The 19,447-nt window shown below is 46.5% G+C and overlaps 1 protein-coding gene across 3 annotated transcripts in view; it reads right to left on the reverse strand.

Annotated features, from left to right (window-relative positions):
- Positions 1-19,447, reverse strand: part of DOP1B (DOP1 leucine zipper like protein B) — a 112,896-nt gene that overhangs the window by 87,975 nt on the left and 5,474 nt on the right. For all 3 annotated transcript variants that reach the window (XR_003610916.2, XM_028113968.2, XM_028113961.2), the window contains exon 2: positions 18,175-18,339. Coding sequence is in view for 2 of the 3 variants with exons in the window: in XM_028113968.2 (XP_027969769.2) it covers positions 18,175-18,312 (138 nt within the window). In the remaining variant the exon portion in view is untranslated. The remainder of the gene's footprint in view (positions 1-18,174; positions 18,340-19,447) is intronic.

The raw sequence follows: 19,447 nt of genomic DNA on the forward strand, positions 1-19,447 counted from the left end.
TCCTTATTTTCCTCAAGAATGACAGTATTTTAAAAGCATTCCTTGAGCTATAATCAAGATGTAATAGTTTGGACCTCACTGTCTGCATTGGCTCGGCAGGCTGACCTTAAAATAATAAAAAAATTTATAAAACATAAGTTTGAGAAAGGAAGGTTGGAACCACATCCAAGCTTCGTTAATAGAGACCAGGAGGTATCTCGCCTTGCTTCACCCATGAGAATGTCTGCACTGCACTTTTACTTTGACATCATGCTATCTGGCAGGACTCAGCACGATGTAGACTGGGTCTGTGTAAGAAACGGTTAAAAATTTCAAAAAGGCAGACCACGGACTCAGAAAGTACTTCAATACACTTAAAAAATGGTTAAGACTAAATTGTATGTTAAGTATATCTTATCACAATTGAAAAATTTTTAAGGAGAAATTAAACAATGTGGGAAGGGGGTGAGTTACGTTTGATTTTCAGAAGTTCCCAGAAGAGATCGCCCAGACCTGCTCTTTGCGGTGATAAGACTGACTTTGGAATGCCAGATGCTCGTCTATAAAGAAACACACAAGCAAGCCAATTTAAAAGCAGGGCTCGCATCAAGCAAATGGTAAAATACCAGCAGGTTTTCCTTCTGGAAGTTGGTCATCTTTAAAAGGCTGTTCATTTCATGCCCAAAACCGAAGCTGTACCATGAGTAAGGCTGGCCAGGAGGCACAAGCTTGAACACTCATTAAATCCCTGCCAAGGACCACCAATGGTGCCCTTCAGACAGAAGGAAAACAGGACAGACACTAATAACCAACTGGCCAGGACTTCCCACATGAAAGTAGGCCAAGTCCTGCAGGCGGAGATGGTGAAGAGCGTCATGTCCCCCTGAAATGGCAGTGACTTGGCCCCCGTGCCAGCTTGGGAGGGCGGGGACGGCAAGAGACAGGAGCAGCAACAGGGCCCTAACAGGCAGGACAGGCAGTGGGGATTTCACAGAGGACCCATGAAGTCCGCTTCTGTTTAACTGGGGCAGTGACACCCGTACATCCTCCCTGGAAATGAGCGCTTGCTTCTTGAGAAGGTCCCGGACTGACACATGGCTGTGTGGCGCTGTCGCATCCGCAGCCCGCTGAGGGCAAACCTGTCGAGCCGTGCCCCGGCTGAGTCGTCACCGCTTGCCTTCCAACACCCACCTCCCCCCCACCCCCCCCACCCAACCACGACCTCGGCTTGCAGGAAAGCTGCTAGCAGGGCACAGCATTCTCTGCTTCACCCGACCTTCCACATGAGGTAGAGACACATCAGAATACATGTTTTGCTTTTAAAAATGTCTTACAATTATTTTTATTCCTTTTGAATTGGCTCTGTCTTACTGCCGGAGCTAATACTAACTTACACTTTCTCATCGCGCTGCCTGCTAGGAGCCCCACCGACAGCTGAGCACACACACCACGGGAGGCTTTACAAGCGCGGCCCAGAGGTGAAGGCGGTGGCTACCCCAGGCCAGGGCGGGGACAGCAGGCCGACCCACGGCCGGTGGCCACCGACGACACGTCCACGGGCACGACGGCCTGATACCGCAAGCCCTGGGCCGACGACGCCTCCGAGCTGCAGTCTGTGAAACTCCTTTTTCTCAGCTGACCCAGAGGTGGCTCTGCTGTGGGGAGAACATGCTGCTGGTCTAACTCATGACAAAGCGAGGCAGGGGAAGTGTCACGGAAAGCACAGTCTCGGAACGCGCCGACCTGGGGCCCAGTCGGGCGCCACCCTTCCTCCGCTGCCTAGCCCAGCACAGGTTCCCTGAGCACAGGGACCTGGTCGGGCAGGTGAGGCTCAAAAGGAGCCGAAACATCCCGGGTGTTCATGCCATTCCCATTTCCCCAGGGCATCGGATTCACAAGGAATGCACGCATCTGTACCCCTGTGACACGAATACCAGGTCCAGGCTCTCGGTTGAGAGGACTTGGGAATCTCTACACTGGGTCAGAAAACTCCTTCTTAAAACATGACAGGGTGGGGCGCCTGGGTGGCTCAGTTGTTAAGAGACTGCCTTCGGCTCGGGTCATGATCCCAGGGTCCTGGGATCGAGCCCCACATCGGGCTCCCTGCTCAGTGGAGAGCCTGCTTCTCCCTCTCCCACTCCCCCTGCTTGTGTTCCCTCTCTTGCTGTGTGTGTGTGTGTCTCTCTCTTAATTAAATAAAGAAAATCTTTAAAAAAAAAACATGACAGGGCACCTGGGTGACTCAACCGGTTAAGCGTCTGACTCTTGATTTTGGCTCAGGTCATGATCTCAGGGTTGTGGGAACAAGCCCTGCGCTGGGGTCCACACTGGGTGTGGAGTCTGCTTGGATTCTCCTCTCTCTCTCTCTCTCCCCTTGCCCCTTCCCTCTCTCCTAAAAACAAAAAACCCCAAACAAACCCCAAACAAACCACAACATCGCATTGCTACCTCACAGAAGGCAAGCTGCAATACACATGCCCAAATACTGCTCTTTATTTTTCCCCTTGTGAGTTTATTACAACATTTTTGTAGAAACCACTCCCTCTCACCACTAATAGCAGTCTTCCCTGTCTTCCCACACAGAAACCTTAGATGGCTAGCTGTAATGCCCTCCATGTTCCCAGACTTGCACCTTAGCCTTTTCGCAGTGCACTGCGGGTCCTGAGCCCGCACTCCCGGCCATGCACCTGTACGTGGGCTCTGCAGCCGCGCAGGCTGAGCTGGACACTGTACGCTGAACGAGGAAGCCTCAAGCAAGCCTGAGCTTCCCGCGGTGTCCTCACCAGTAAAAGGGGTTGAACAGCACCAACTGCAGAGGATTATAGGTCTGAGAAACGATGAGTGACAAGCTCGTAACAGGGGCTCACTAAAGGGAATCATTCTATTGTGGGGGCTATGAGCCAAGAGGCTGGAATGATGGACAAGGGCGGGAGGAGGTCAAGGCAGCAGAGTTCGATAGTGAACCACATTAAAGGAAATGAACATGTGGGGCAAACATGCCCTTCAGGACTAAACACTGACACATATGTGATGCAGAGAACACTAAAATACTTAAGAATTTATAACCGCAAACCAGAAGATCTCATAAAAGTGAGCATATCTTAAGATACTAAATGACTTGCTGTCTGGACTCACCTTCTTTTCTGCTGTTTAAATGTATTTTAACCCACATACAAATGATATATTTAACAAACAAACCAAAAGCCTATTATATGGAAACCAACTTGTTAGTCAGAGCCAGAAAAGCAGCAAGAATATCTTGGGGAAAGAGTCTCATTACAAATCCCAAACAGGCTTCAGTCCCAAAAGTTCTACTGGTAGAACTCAATATTCTTTAAAATTCACACCCAGAAGAACAGAATTGGCACACTCAAATAAGACGAGATGTTATCTCCTGTAGAGAGCAGATTTCTTGAGATCTCCGGAGCCACACTTTCCAATCCTTGGTGCTGTAGCAAAGTGGATTCAGAATGGCTGTGTGGAGCTTGGGATGCATCCTCCCTGAGTGCTCTGGTTCTGCCAGTACGGAGCCTCAGGCACCACACTGGGAGCTGGGATCATGTGACCTGCACATGCAGCAAGGAACTAATTCAGAGTTGTAGTGGGAGGTGAAGAACACACTTCAACGCTGCTCTGCCTGTTCACTCTGATCTGAATCCTCTGGGTCCCGGAGATAAGCTATCTGCATAGAAGCAGGGGGCAGTTAAAGAACAATGATGGGAGGAAGAAGGCTGCTAACAAAGCACCCGGGAATGGTGACTGAGGCATGAAAGGGGCTCTCTCCAGATCCCTTCAAGCCCAAGCTGGCTCCGCTCTCCAGAACCCAACCACTGTAAAACTGCCCGGGCCACCCAGAACCAAGACGCTGAACACAAGGGAGGCATAAAGCAGGCACTGAAGGAACATTACCTCCTCAGAAACACAACAGGGCTTGTGCAGTGAGGATGAAACCAGGGCGGGGAGACAAAATCCTCCGCAGTTTCTCTGTACATGTCTTGATTCCAGCCAGAACCACGCCAATGCAGATGGTTAGGGTGCCAATCAGCATGGCACATGCTATATCTTTTAAGGACAAACACCTTTACTGTTGAGAAACAAGTATGCCTGCTTCTGCCCACAGAGGAAACGGGTTCCCGTGGGTTAAGGATGGTCTGATATTGTGGAGTCATTTACCCAGCATTGGGCTGTAAAGCATAGCTCATCCAACTATACAAAATCGAAATGAAGAAATGTATCACCTCACAACCAAAAGTCTAGAGCAGTGGTTTTCAAACTGGGGTAGTTCTGCCCCTGAGGGACATTGGACAATGTCTGGAGGCATTTCTGGCTGCTACAATGGGGGTTGGCATCTGGTGAACAAAGGCCAAGATGCTGATGAACGTCCTAGAATGCAGAGGACAGCACTCCCTGCCCCATCACGGAAGGTCAACGGTGCCAAGGCCAAGCAACTGGTCTGGGGGAGCACATTCCTATATTTGGCTAATGCAAGGGCTCAGTAACATCCTAAAAGGACAAGCCTTTTCGTGCTTACATGCTCCTCATGGTGAGTTGACTTATCCTTGGCCTTGCCCTGCTGTGGCCTCAGATGTCTGCCGCACATCAGGCATTACATTCTCCCACAATTAAAGAAAGGAACAAAAAAAGTTAAGTGTTTGTTCCTTTCCTATCCCTCTGTATTAGAGGAAACCCTTTCCAGAAGCCAGCTGGCCACAACTCATAGGTCAGGGAAGGTCACATGCTCATGTCTGAATCAATCTCTGCCAAGGAAAACGGAATTACTAGGAAGAAGTCCTATAACAGTAACACTGACTGCTGAGGCTGGGAGATGGGTGCTCCCACCCTGCAGCGCTTCGCCACCTGACCCCTAGACATAACTGAGAAGGCGGAGGGTGAACAGCGGGGTAGACAACCAGCACATGCATCTCAACCTCAGAAGAAGTGGTGAGCCTGAACGTGAACCCGAGAGCTCTTTCCTTCCTTCACTCCACAACATCTGAATTATCGTACTTTGCAGCAGATTTGCTTCCGAGGCCGATCTCAGGCATTGGGAGAATCAGTTTGAGTACCATCATCACCAAAAACACATGAATAAAATGTTAAGGCAGAACTGTGTGGCTTTGAGAAAAGCAATTCAACACTTTACCAACCGATCAGGTAATGAAATGGCATACTTTCTGGCCATATAAAGATAAGCATTTAAGTTAGTAAATAAAGACTAAACTGATGTTTCAGGGGACCGCAATCTGATGGGCCTGCAGGTCTGAGATAATCGTGAGACAGGAGGTGCCCCCATCAAAATCAGTGCGCACCACGTGGGGGCAGGGACTGCAACGTCCATCCGAATCATGCTCCCTGCTTCTGTGGTAAAAGTGGTAGCCGGGCCCTGGTTGCTCCACCAGAGAATATTTTTCCCCCTTGAAGATATGAGTGGAGGGAATGTGTGCCATTAAGATCTATGCATGCTCCTATATGGGCAGCAAACAGAGCAACTCTAGAAGCCATGTGTTAAAAATGGCAGAGTCCCAGGCTTGAGTCTCTAGAATAACCATGGGGAAGAGAGCTGCCCAATCTGGAACACCATGCTGAACTGACAGAGGAGAGAGAAACTTCTATCTTACTGGTGGCCCTGGGTTTTTGGATGGCTTTGTTACAGCAGCTGACATTACTGTAACTAATACACTGCAAGTATCATCACTAATGAACACTGTTCCAGAAAATGCTAGCAAAATACCAGGAAAAAAAAAACACAACAAATTCAGTATTGGTTGATGATATGTACGCCTGTCTAGCCACAGAACTCAAAACCATTAGCTGAAAAAAAAACTTAGAAATAAATTCACAAAGATGGCCAGTTTCTAAACTCTGTAAGTTAATCGTTTTGTACACACCAACAACCAGTTAAAACATAGAGTGGGAAATAAACCCATTCACAGCAGCAAAATACATGCACAGAATATCTAATGTATTTAGAAAACAGGAAGGACTTACGTAAGAAAAATGACCCAATTCTTTGGGACAAAAGTGAATACCTTTTCCCCAATGAAGAGAAGGACCACATTTCCATGTGGGAGGGCCAACTGTGCACAGATGTGTCTCTTCTTCCCCAAACATGCTGTCCTTGTTACCCCACGCCAATCAACCGCACCCTCCCCCCCAAGATGTAACTTCACAAATGATTCTAAAGTTCATTGGAGGAAAACAGCCTGGCACCAGTAGAAAGACTCTGAAACAGAGGAGGGTTAGGTCAGTGTAGAGAACCCAGTCCTGGGGACAGACACACTCTGAAGCGCAGCTGTGTAAGGGCCGTGACGTCAGTGCAGACCGACCAGCGGATCGCAAACTCGTGTGACCAAGGGGTTAGCTCTATGCCCACGGACACAGCCTCTCCACCTCTGGTGATGTGCATTGGCAACATCAGCCATGCGCACGAAGATGTTCACGAGAGCTTCATTTAGAATCAGGAAAATCCGGAAACAAGTCCAGCAGTAATGGCTTCCAGACCTCGCCCCCTTCCGTACAACCCCGCCCCCCATTTTCTCTCCCCCACATCCAAGACTAGAGGTATATATGACTGTTCAACTAGCCTTTTTTGCCCCTGTTTTATCATGAGCCTCTTTCACAGGGGTGTCGACAGAGCTACCTCACTTTGGATGGTTGCATAGGTCATCACACTGGGGTGGCAGGACTTCTCCTACTGCCGCTCGCCTACTGAGGGTGGCCACATTCGCTTTGTTCCTATTCCATACAATAAAGTAGTGTAGATTCTTATGGTTATCTTTGTATTGTATTTCTATAAGATTAACACAAATTTACAGTGATCATGTACTAACTCTCTAATTGGCAGTCATTTATTTTTATTTTTTTAAGATTTTATTTATTTGAGAGACAGAGAGCGAGAAGAGTGCAGGAGCTGGGGGGAGAGGGAGAAGCAGGCTCCCCACTGAGCAGGGAGCCCGACATGGGGCTCAACCCCAGGACCCTGGGATCATGACCTGAGCCGAAGGCAGATGCTTAACCGACTGAGCCACCCAGGCGCCCCTCTAACTGGTGGTCATTTAAATGAGAAATGCAAAAGCCACAAGGAGCTACTACTACACTCCCACTAAAATGGCTAAAATAAAGACTGGCCATGCTGAGCACTGGCAAGAATATGGAATAACTGGAGTTCCTGTACACTGCTGGAGGGTTATAAAATGATACAACCACTTTGGAAAACGATTTGCCAGTTTTTTAAAAAGTTAAATATGTATCTACTGGAAGTAATCCAAAATGTCCATTAATAGGGAAATGGACAAATAAGTGGTATACATCCACGGCATCCTACTCAGCAGTAAAAAGGAATGAACTGTCAATCTACACAATCACCTGGCTGACTCTCAAACTGGTTTTGCCAAGTGAAAGACACCAGACCAGGGAGTAAAGGGTACATACTGTATGATTCTGTTTATATAAAATTTTAGAAAATGCAAACTAGCAGATCAGCGGCTGCCTGGAGATGGGGGCAGAGAGGGACGGGGGGAGGCAAGGAGGGGAGGAAACTTCTGGGGGTGATAGATACATGCCCCTTATCTTCAAGGGATATACACATGTCAAAACTCATCAAATTATATACTTCAAGTATATGTAGTTTATTGCATGTCAGCAAAGCCGGAAAATAAAAGAAAAGGAAAAAGGAAAAGACCATTTAAAAAAAGATAAATAAATGGGAATGCCTGTATTTGGCTCACATACAAGCCTGAACACAGGCATTCACGTTCAATCAGCTGTCCTTTTTGAAAAATAGCCAAGTTTAACTTAATGCCTTCTGTATTAGTTTGCTTGAGCTGTTGTAACAAAATATCACAGACTAGGTGGCTCAAACAACAGAAACTTACTTCTTACAGCTCTGGAAGCTAGAAGTCCAAGATCAAGGTGCTAACTCGGTTCTCCCGCCACCTTCTCGCTGTGTGCTCACCACATGGAGGAGAGACATCTCTTGTTCTCTCCCTCTTTTTATAAGGCCACTAACCTATTGGATTAGGGCCCCACCCTAATGAATGACCTCATTTAATCTTAATTACTTCCTGAAGATGTATCTCCAGATACAGTCACACTGAGGCTTAGGCCTCCAACACACGAGTTTGGTGGGGATAGGGGAGACATAATTCAGTCCATAGCACCTTCCTTACCACGGCCTGACGTGAAATTTCTAGTTTCATAACTTTCTTGACAGAATTTATAAAACGTTAAGCAGACAACAAGCTCTTTCCTTATCCATAAACTCAATTCTGCTAGATGAGCTTTTTCTGCCCCCAGATGTGCTTTTGCTATTAGCTTACTGGGGGAACAATTCACCTGCCCAGAGCTGGACTATTTCCACCCCTCCAGCAGATCTCAAAGAACAGCAAAAATATCCTCTATTGACATGCAAAATATATACACTACCTAGCTATAAATTACTGAAAGTGTATCAGTCTCCTGATTTCAGCAGAGAAATGTTCTTTCCAAAAGGACCGTGTCAGCCTCACAGTGAGGCAGCTCCCACAAGCCCGAATCAGCGACCCCCTTGCCGATTTCTCAGCTCCTTCTGGAGAACATGGGACAGGGTACGGAGCAATAATGCCACGTGAGCCCCGACGCGTCACCTACCAAGAGGAGGAGGAGAGAACAGCAGCAGGGGACTTGGCAGCCTCTGCCACAGTAGAGTGGGGAGTTCCACCGGACTTTCTATTAGCTACGTCTTCTAACTTCTGGTGCCAAGGACATCAGCACACTGCCAGAAGCAAACAGGCCTGCTGTTTACCACCATCCTTCAAAGAAACAGTTCTACTTTGCTGACACGTGAAGAATCAGTAATTGCCACAGACAACCTTCCAATTTGGTCTCTTCCCAGAAGGCATTCAGGCCACATCTTTCTAGAATGACCCTAACACCACGCTTACCTGAACGCTTCTACCCCTGGGGTCACTGCCATAGGTGGCAGCAGCAGATCTCTGGGAAACAACTGAGACAACTGCCCCAAACTGAGGTATCACCCTCTAACAAAACGGCCCCTCTGGGGCGCCTGGTGGCTCAGTCGGTTACACAGCTGCCTTCAGCTCAGGTCATGATCCCAGGGTCCTGGGATCGAGCCCCGCATCAGGCTCCCTGCTCAGCGGGAAGCCTGCTTCTCCCTCTCCCTCTGCCTGCCTGCTGCTCCCCCTGCTTATGCTCTCTATCTCTGTCTCTGTGTCAAATAAAAATAAATAAAAATCTTTGAAAAAAAAATGGCCCCTCACAGTGAGATGACAAGGAACCAGGCGTCACAGGCTCAGCGCCGCAATTCATCAGCAGTGAAGGCTGGGAGGGGCTCAGGTCCTGCCCCAGGTCACTGGCTAGACAGAGTCTGGTCCAGGGGGATCAGGAGCAGTGATTTCAATCACATCTCACGAGATGCCTGGGTGGCTCGGTTGGTGAAGTGTCTGCCTTCGGCTCAGGTCATGATCCCCAGGTCCTGGGATGGAGCCCCGCATCGGGCTCCCTGCTCTGCGGGGAACCTGCTTCCCCCTCTCCCTCTGCCTGCCGCTCCCCCTGCTTGTGCTCTCTTGCTCTCTCTCTCTGGCAAATAAATAAGTAAAATCTTAAAAAAATAAAAATAAAAAAATAAATCTCATCTCACAGGAAAGAGAAAGAGGCTGGGGAGGAGGACATAAGGAGATACATGGGAAAGGCCAACCGGAAGGACAACACCCCCCCCAAAAGATACCCCACAACAAAGCCCCTACGAGAAAGCTGGTGCAGAGCTTATGAGGTGAAGTCAGATGAGACACGAATCATCGGTGTTATGGTCTGAATGTTTGCGTCCTGCAGTATGACAGCACCGGGGGGGGAGGGGTTGGGGGGACAACTAAGTCATGAAGGTGGGGCCCTCATGATTGGGATTAGTGCCCTTATAAAAGGGACCTCACAGCGCTCCCTGGCCCCTCCGCCATGTGAGGACACAATGGAACAACTATCTGTGAACCAGGAAGCAGCCCGCACCAGACCCTGACTCTGCCAGTGCCCTGATCTTGAACCCCAGCCTCCAGAACCGTGAGAGAGGAAGGCATGCTATTCCGAATCCGGTCTCAGGTGTTCTGTTACAGTCCACACAGACTGAGACAGTCGGGAAGTTCTTGGCACACATCCAATCACCACACGTGCCAGAAGTGAAGTTCTTCACGATGTCGCAGGGCAGTAAAAATAAGATCAAAGAAGTAACGCTCTAATGTTCCATAAGGGGTGTGATGGAAAACCATCTGGGATTCCATCAGAAAGAAGCTTTTTGAAAAAACTGGTATATGGAGAGACAAGCTGCACTTCATTGTCAGACCCTGTTACAGGCTAAATGGTGTCCCCCAAATTCCTATGTTGAAACCCTCACCCCCAGTACCTTACAATGTGACTATCTGGAGACAGGGCCTTTGGAAAGGCAATTAAGGTAAAATGTCACTGTCCAGGTGATGTCCAATATGACTGACGTCCTTGTAAGAGGAGACTAAGACCTAGACACGCACAGTGGAGAGACCACATGAGGCCACAGGGAGAAGGTGGCCACTTACAAGACAAGGAGAGAGGCCTCAGAAGAAACCAAATCTGCTGGCACCTTGATCTCGGACTTCCAGCCTCCAGAACTGTGCAAAAGGTAATTTCTGTTAAGTCGCCGAGTATGTGGGATTTTGCTATGACAGCTTAGCTGACTAATATGGAACTCAGACTAAAGAAGCTTTATCTGAACTAATACTATCTAACAGAGAAAAGTAGTTGATTAGGGTTAGGGTAAGAATCAGAATCCAGCTCAGACTCATGGAGTTTCCAGGTAGAGAGGTCCCGAAGCTGATCAGTTCAGCTGTAGACCAGAACAGTTCACCTGGTCTCCCATCTCCAGCCCACATTCTTCTGGAAATAATGCAGCGCTAAGTCTGAAATGCCACAAGGAGGCTCTGCGTTAACAAGGAGGTGCTGTCCTTAAGCGCTAAGACTTGAGAAGCTGAAACTAACAATATCCAGCACCTCCTATTTCTCTTGCTATTCATGTCACCTGCTTTCTGGCCATTTCATGAAACAGTAGGGTGCTGAAAAAAAGCATTAAAAAAAAAGGTGCTTCGTTAAGGACCATTATGACGTTTTTTAAAAAGGAGTTTCAAAGATCAGGTTTTTTGTTTTTTTAAAGATTTTATTTATTTAGGGGCGCCTGGGTGGCTCAGTCGTTAAGCATCTGCCTTCGGCTCAGGTCATAATCCCCGGGTCCTGGGATTGAGCCCTGCATCAGGCTTCCTGCTCCATGGGAAGCCTGCTTCTCCCTCTCCCACTCCCCCTGCTTGTGTTCCCTCTCTCGCTCTCTCTCTGTCAAATAAATAAATAAAATCTTTTTTTATTTGACAGAGAGAAAGCACAAGTGTGGGGGGAGCAGAGGGAGAGGGAGAAGCAGGCGCCCCACTGAGCAGGGAGCCCAATACGGGGCTTGATCTCAGGACCCCGGGACCATGACCTGAGCCAAAGGCGGATGTTTTAACGACTGAGCCATCCAGGTGCCCCATAAAGTTTTTAAATGCACAGAGTTTATTCATTTCTACTACCCTCCGTTTCCATAATCAAAGTTGTAACCCAGGCTTGGCAAGGGGTTGGGTTTGCCAGGGCTCAATTTGTACTTGTTAATTAAAATTTGTCTAAAAATAATCAGTGAAAGATGATGGCTTGAAGTCTCAGATAAACAAGCAAAAATTACCCTATTCATGTTGCTATACCTGAAAGCCATAAAAGGTAAACTTTTCTCTAATACATGAAATTCAGAAAATGATACCAGAAGTTTAAAAACTGATATAATTAGAGCTCATAGTCTAACAAACCAAGACCTCTTGGGGCCCAGTTTTCTCATCCAAGAGTTGAGCTAGGTGAGCCTTTCGTTCTTGTCTATGGTTAATGTTTTATAACCAACAATCACCCACCTTAATTAAAAAGCATCTTGACTTAACCTTATTATTAACCTACAATAGTGTTTCTGTTCGCATTATAAAGATCTTTTACTAATTCGTTACTAATTTACTCCCTGAATTTCTGTGTACATGTATGAGTCCAAGCAATCTGACCATTGCCAAAGCCTTAACCTCCTTATTCACATAAACTCTCATCAGGTTCCCCGAATGCAGAAGTTGTGAGTCTCCCAGGAGTTAAGTGAATGCCGACACTGACTGGGACTTGCTCCATCCAGCACCTTCCCAAATCCTCTGCCCCAGTACCTCTGATCTAGCTGCAAAAGCTACCCACAGCCACCGCAGCAGGCTCCCACGCTCAGGCTCACTGCCCACGCATCAGCCAGAGGGATGCTTCCAGCAGGTAACGAAGCCAGCGGGCACCTTGCTCAGTGGTTCTTCCTCCCTTGTGGAACAAAAGACCGTGTGATCTGCCCTGGCTACCTCTCCTCCCTCAGCTCCTATCACCTCTCCACTCCAGCCACACCCGCCCCCTACTGTACCTTGGACACAGGCCCACGCCCCAGATGGTCTCCCCGCCAGCTCGCTCACTGCATCCAGGCCTCTGCTCAAATCTCAAATGTCATGTTATCAGAGCCATTCCTGTCTGATCTAACACCCAACCTTCCTTCCTCCCTACCCTGGCTCCCTTGCCTGCTTTATTTTTCCTTAGCATCCAGCAGCTGATAGCACATATTTATTCATTGTCCGTCTTCTGCGAACAAAGCCTTATGAACTTGTGTTCAATGCCGTATCCCCAGCACCCAGGTGTTCAATATATCTTGGTCCTACCACTGTATCAGTTTGCCGGGCTGCAGTAACATGGCACCACACGTTGGATGGCTTAAACAACAGAAACAGATTGTCTCTCAGTTCTGGAGGCTGGAAGTCCAAGATGAAGGTGTCAGCTGGTTGCTTCCTTCTGGGGGCGCGAGGGAGAATACACTCCCGACTGCTCTTCTTGCTTCTGGCAGTTTGCCGGCAATCTCTCCCGTTCTGAGCCTTATAATCGCATCAGCCAGATCTCTGCCTTCCTCTTCACATGGCGTCATCCCTCTATGCATGTCTGTGTCTGTGTCCAAATTGCCCCTTTTTATAAGGACTCCAGTCAGAGTGGATCAGGCCCACCCTAATGACTTCACTTTAACTCCATTAGCTCTGTAAAGACCCAGTCTCCAAATAAGGTCACACTCTGAGACACTGGGGGTTAGGACATCAATATATTTTTTTTGGAGGACACAACTCAACCCATAACAACCACGTAGCAGCCGAGTGACATCGGGCAAGTTAGTTAACTTCCGTCAGTAAAATAAGTCTTAGTAATTCATTGTACCTGCTTCATTTGGATAGTGAAGACGGTGCCCCTGACATCAAAAAGGTGTATTCCTGTCCCTTTATGTGAGCCAACAGATAGTGACATGAAAAAAGCTCAAGAGCGTGGGCTTGGCAGCCAGGCAGTCAAGGTTTGAGCTCTCTCTGCACTTGCTGGCTCTCATCTTGCAGAAGTTGCTTAGTCTGAGACCAATCTCCAGATACGCTGTTATTATAAAATAATGCACATCAAGTCCTTAGCACATGGTATGCTCTCGGAATGTCAGCTGTCAGGGGCAGGGCTGAGGCAAAGAGGGACAGTGTCACCTCAGCCCACTGATGTCTTGCAAATTTTTTCGTTCATCACTTAATCATACACAGCAACACAAAACAGAAAGCTTGAGCATAGAAAACACAGTAGTGCCATTACACAGAATTGGGTACCGACTATAACAAAAAGTTGTCTTTTTAAACTTTTATTCAGTATCACTCATATCCAACTGCCTACAGACATCAGATGGGAACATCGAACAGACACCTCAAACTGGCCAGTCCCAAAGTGAACCCCTGGGCTCCCTGCCTACCCCACGGAGCGGGGTCCTCCCCAGGCTCCCTCCCCATTGCACCTTGTGGCTTCTGGGAGAAAACCTGTGTGTCCTACTTGACTCCTCTATTTCTCTTGCATCCCAAATTTGATCCATAAACAAATTGTTTATACCTTCAAAGTATATTCAAAATCCAAACCCTTCTCCACTGGCCCACCTATGTTACAGCAACAGCTCCTAAATGGTCTCCCTGTTTCTGCCTTGCCTGACCCCCACCCATTCTCTACCCCCTACAGAGCAGCTGGAACCTGCTCTAGCGTGCTAAGCCAGGCCATGCTCCTGGCTCGGCTGCCCTCCGGGGCACCCGCCAGCCCCTGACTCAGTGGCCACCGTCAGACTCCAGTTTTAAAGGACCTACAAGACTGGATGCCCCCCACCCCTTACCCCCGTGGCCTTGTGTCCTACACTCTCCCCATCCCTCGCTTGAGCTGTGACCTCACTGGCCTCAGACACACGAGAGCCTCTGCACTGGTCAAAGGGTGCCTTCTCAGCAAGGCCTTCCTTAAAGACCCCACTTGGTATCACAGTGCATCCTCAACGGCTCACCGTCGCCTTCATTACTGTTCCCACACACTCGTCACTACCTGCCATCCTGTATATTTTGTTTATCATCCGGCTTTCCCCTGGCCCCCATGTGGGCAGGGTCTTGTTGGTTTTGCTCTCTGCTGTGCCCTGATGTCCAGGACAGTACTAGCCCATTGTAGGGACTCACACAGCTACTGAATGCATGAAGAGCCAATGCTTTTAAAACTCCCCCAAGAAGGGTTCATCTGTACTTGATAACCTGCATTTTAAAAGGTGGGTTAAAATGATTAAACATTTTAGGAAGTTTTTCAGGCATACTGAAACAAGGCTTGTTTAACAGGATACCTCATGCCTTGAGAATTGCACTGACCAAGTTTATTATTTTAGCTAGTTCAAAATGTGTATATTCCTAAATAAATGGAAGACATCCAGTGTTCACGGACTTGGAAGACTTAATATTGTTCACATGGCAATTCTCCCCAAGTGATCTACAGAGTCACTGCAATCCCTATCAAAATCCCATTGGCGTGCTGGCAAAAAGTGACAAGCTGATCCTAAAATGCATATGGCATTTCAAGGGATCCAGAATAGCCAAAACAATCCAGCACAACAAAGTTGGAACAACAAAGTCATTTCCCCATTTCAAAACTTACTACAAAGCTACAATAATCAAAATGTATGGCACTGGCCTAAGGACAGACAGATAGGTCAATGGAAAAGAAATGGAAGTCCAGAAATGAAGCCATCTACTTATGGCCTACTGATTTTCAACAAGGGTTCCAAGGCCTTTGGAAAGAACAGTCTCTCCAACAGATGGTGCTGGGACAACTGGATTTCCTACAAAAGAATACATTCAGAGCCTTACTTCACACCACGCATAAATACTAACTCAAAATGGATCAAAGACCTAAATGTAAGAGCTAAGACATAAAACTCTCAGAAGAAAATACAAGGGAAAATCTTCATGATCTTGGATTCGCAATGGTTTCTTAGATATGACACCAAAAGCGCAACAGAAGAAAAAGTACGTAGCTTGGACTCCATAAAAATTAAAAACTTCTGGGGAGCCTGGGTGGCTCAGGTAGTTAAGCATCTGACTTTTATCTCAGCTCAGGCCTTGATCTCAGGGTCGTGAGTTCAAGCCCCGTGTTGGGCTCCACGCTGGGCATGGAGCTTACTTAAAAAAAAGAAAAAAGAAATTTAAAACTTTTGCATTAAGGGTACCATCAAAAAGGTGAAAAGGCAACCTACAACCTAAGTGGGGTGCCTGGGTGGCTCAGTCGTTAACCGTCTGCCTTCAGCTCAGGTCATGATCCCAGGGTCCTGGGATCGAGTCCCACATTGGGCTCTCTGCTCAGCAGGAAGCCTGCTTCTCCCTCTCCCACTCCCCCTGCTTGTGTTTCTGCTCTTGCTAACTCTATCTCTCTGTCAAATAAATAAATAAAATCTTAAAAAAAAAAACCAAAAAACCTAAGAATGGGAAACAAATATCTGCAAACCATATATCCAATAAGGGTCTAGTATCCAGAATATGTCGAGAATCTTAGAAACAACAACAAAAAGACAAACAACCCAGTTTAAAAAAATGGGCAAAGTATTTGAACAGAAATTCCTCCAAAGAAGATACACAGATGGCCAATAAGCACATGAAAAGATACCCAAATTATTAGTCATTATTGGGAAATGCAAATCAGAACCATAATGAGACATCACTACAAAAGCTATCATTGAAATAAAAAAACTCTGAAGCATTAGTGAGGATATGAAGAAACTAAAACTCTCGTCCATTGCCGGTGGGCACATAAAACAGTGCAGCCTCTGAGAAAGCAGGCTGGTGGTTCCTCATAGTTACACATAGAATCAGTAATTCCACTGCTCTGGTCTATACCCCAAAGAAGTGTAGACAGGTGTACACAAATCTGTACACGAATGTTCACAGCAACACTATTCACAACAGCCAAAAGGTAGAAACACAGATGTCCATCAATAGATGAGTGGATAAACAAAATATGGTGTGTCCATATAATGGAGTATTATTCAGCTCCAAAAATCAATGAAGCACTGATACACGCTACAACATGGATGAACGTGAAAACACGCTAAGTGGAAGAAGTCAGACACAAAAGGATATTGTATGTGTGCATGTATATGAAATGTCCATAGACACGGAAAGTCGATTAGTGGTTGCTAGGGCCTGGTGGGGGGTAGGGATGGGAGGGTTTCCTTTTGGGTTGGTGAAAACGTTCTGGAACTAGTTGGTGGTGATGGTTGCACAACACTCCAACTTAGTAAAAGCCACATAACTGTATGCTCTAAAATGGTTAAATGACAAATTCTAGGTTTTGTGGATTTTACCTCAACAAAAAAAAATAATGAACACACCCCCTCCCAAAGTAAGTTGCTATTTTTAGATTCCAGGAGAGTCAAGTACTAAATAAAATACTGAAACACCTAGAAGAACTTGAAAATGCCTAAATCCCATTTCAGCGCTTTTCCCTTTCCCCTAAAAAAGAGACCCACCTTCATGGTCACTGTTCTCTTCAGCTTGAGAATTCCTGAGTTAGGGCTCTACAGCCAAAGCACTCTCAAGCTCTTATCTGCTGTTTTACTACCTCTGTCTATCCCAGACAGGCCAGCCATGACACTCACGTGTAGTAAATACATCTTGCTAGAGACCACGTAGTTTCCTGGCCACTACCTGTCATAACTGCTGGCATTCTTCACTGCCTCCTCACGCCCTCCCTGCATTCCTGAGGAGTTGAATGGAGAAATTCTTTCTCTTCATTAGAAGACCCCGGGGGTGTATGACCTCATGAGCGGAGAGCTGAAGAGGACGCATGGGCATCTCCCAAGTCCCATATGGCACTAGGGTTCCAAAGTCAGGTATCCTAGACAGGAGCCCCAGCCAGGCAGCAACAAAGCCTGGGAACAGTGTCTTCAAGCCCAAATATCTTCTACCTAGAGTAGAAGCCTTGGGTTTTACTAGGTCATCCTTTTGGGCAGGACAGGAACACACAGTGGTCCCGTCTACAGAATACAAGGTCAAGCCTGCATGTGACCAGTTTTGATCTTCCTAGACCAGACCCTTTTCTCCTCATCCAAACACACTCACAATTTCTGGGCAGATTTCAGTATTTATGTCATCCCTTGGTCTTCCATGAGTTACCCATTAGCAGTCAAATGGCCAAAAAATGGACCAAAGAAGAAAAAGCCATAAAAATCCTAAGTAGCACATGAAAGATAATTCATCTTTGGGGCGCCTGGGTGGTGTAGTAGGTTGAACCTCTGATTCTTGGTTTCGGCTCAGGTCATCATCTTGGGGTCCTGGGATCCAGCCCTGCGTTGGGCTCCATGCTCAGCGGGGAGTCTAAATGAGATTCTCTCCCTCTGCCTCTGCACCTCCCCCCCTTTCTCTCTCTCTCAAATAAATAAAATGTTAAAAAAAAAAGATAATTTATCTTTGAATAACTGATTGGTCAGTTTTAAAGTTTATCTTATTTAGATGTAAATATAGTTGAGAAAAAGACTGTTCAGCTATTCCATCGACTATATCCACGGTATAATTCTATGCCCAGAAGGAAAAAAAAAAAAGCTGGAAGTAAGTATACTGACCAGGTTAACAGCAGGTAACTAGAATTACAGAATTATGGGTAGATTTTCTTATCAGCATTTTCTAATTGTTATAATCAGCATGTCATATAATAATAAAGAGAATTCCTTGAAACAATAAAAAGACAGCTGTGTCCCCGCCTCCATGCAATCTAAATACTCTACACTCCACATACCTTGTTGAGCTTGCCCAGTGAAGATATGAGATCCGCCCATTCACTTGAGGACTCGAAATTTCTTAAGGCCTTTTCTATCACCGAAGAGTAAGTTCTGTATCTGTAATCATTCAAGAGTTCCTGCTCTTCTGGATCCATCTTACATTCTCACAGTGGAGAAAGTATCTGAAAGTGAATCAAGAAAGAAATGAGGGAGCTACTCAAGGACACAGAGCATTCTCGGTCCAGAGCTGCAGTGGACATGTGTCCACAGACACAACCGTGCACTAATGCACTCAGCAACGCAACTGAAATATTTAGCAAGGCTCCTGGGCCAGGCACTGTGGTAGATAAAAGGCAAACAGTTCCGGTCCTCTTGGATTCTGAGGGAGACAAATGCAGAGCAGAAAAGAAGCAAAAATGCCAGGATTCCTCTTAACTGACAAAATTAATTCTAGCAGTGAAACTTACAAAGCCGCTCACTAAATATTATTGCCCGCTGGTAATTCTGAATGCAGGCAGCCCTTCCTACTGTAGGACATTTATAAAAGCTAAGGAAAAGCAGGTCAATGCTATTAACCAGAGCAACCTCTTTAGTCATCCAATCCTTTACAACTAGACTATGTTAGAGGATTGGAAATATTCTAGAAGAAAAACTGATAGGGAAAAAAAAAGTTTAAAAAATAAGGATGTAAGAGTACACTGTCTGAAATCAGTGTTGCCAGAAATCCACCAGGTGCCTGTTTAACTACTAAGCTCCAATCACCCACCAATCCCCCCAACCAGCCGCTGCCCTGACAGCTTCACGCCTCCATGCGTAGAGCCTGGACATGGGGTGGTGATGCCAGGGCCCAAGCAATCACCATTTTATTCTTCTTGACCTTGTATGTTCTTTGACGGATTCTTTTATTTTTTTCCTGTGGCTAGATGCATTCATTATGTATGAACCACTGCAGCTATTATAAAGCCTGAGACCAATACGGTCTCATCCTGGTTCCAACAGCAACCATTTTCTCTTTTTATCTCCAAGGTGACAAAAGGAAACGAAGAACAACACGGAATGCTGCACTCATCTGACTACATGAAAATATCCAACATTTATACGTGACAATGGACGCAATACGAGTGCATGCTTATGTCAAGTTTTGTTTTTATTCTTTCATTAACAAAAAAAATCTGTAGGTCAATCTATCAGTTTATTCAAACAAATTACAACTCTGAGAGATTTTCCACAAGATATGGAAATGTTCAGTGGTTCCCTTGATCTGGCATCAAGTTCCATCCTTTGGCATTT

The sequence above is a fragment of the Eumetopias jubatus genome, unplaced genomic scaffold (genome assembly GCF_037043125.1).
Source record: "Eumetopias jubatus isolate StellerSeaLion01/CBP00866 unplaced genomic scaffold, mEumJub1_p1.0 scaffold_1, whole genome shotgun sequence".
Taxonomy (NCBI): domain Eukaryota; kingdom Metazoa; phylum Chordata; class Mammalia; order Carnivora; family Otariidae; genus Eumetopias; species Eumetopias jubatus.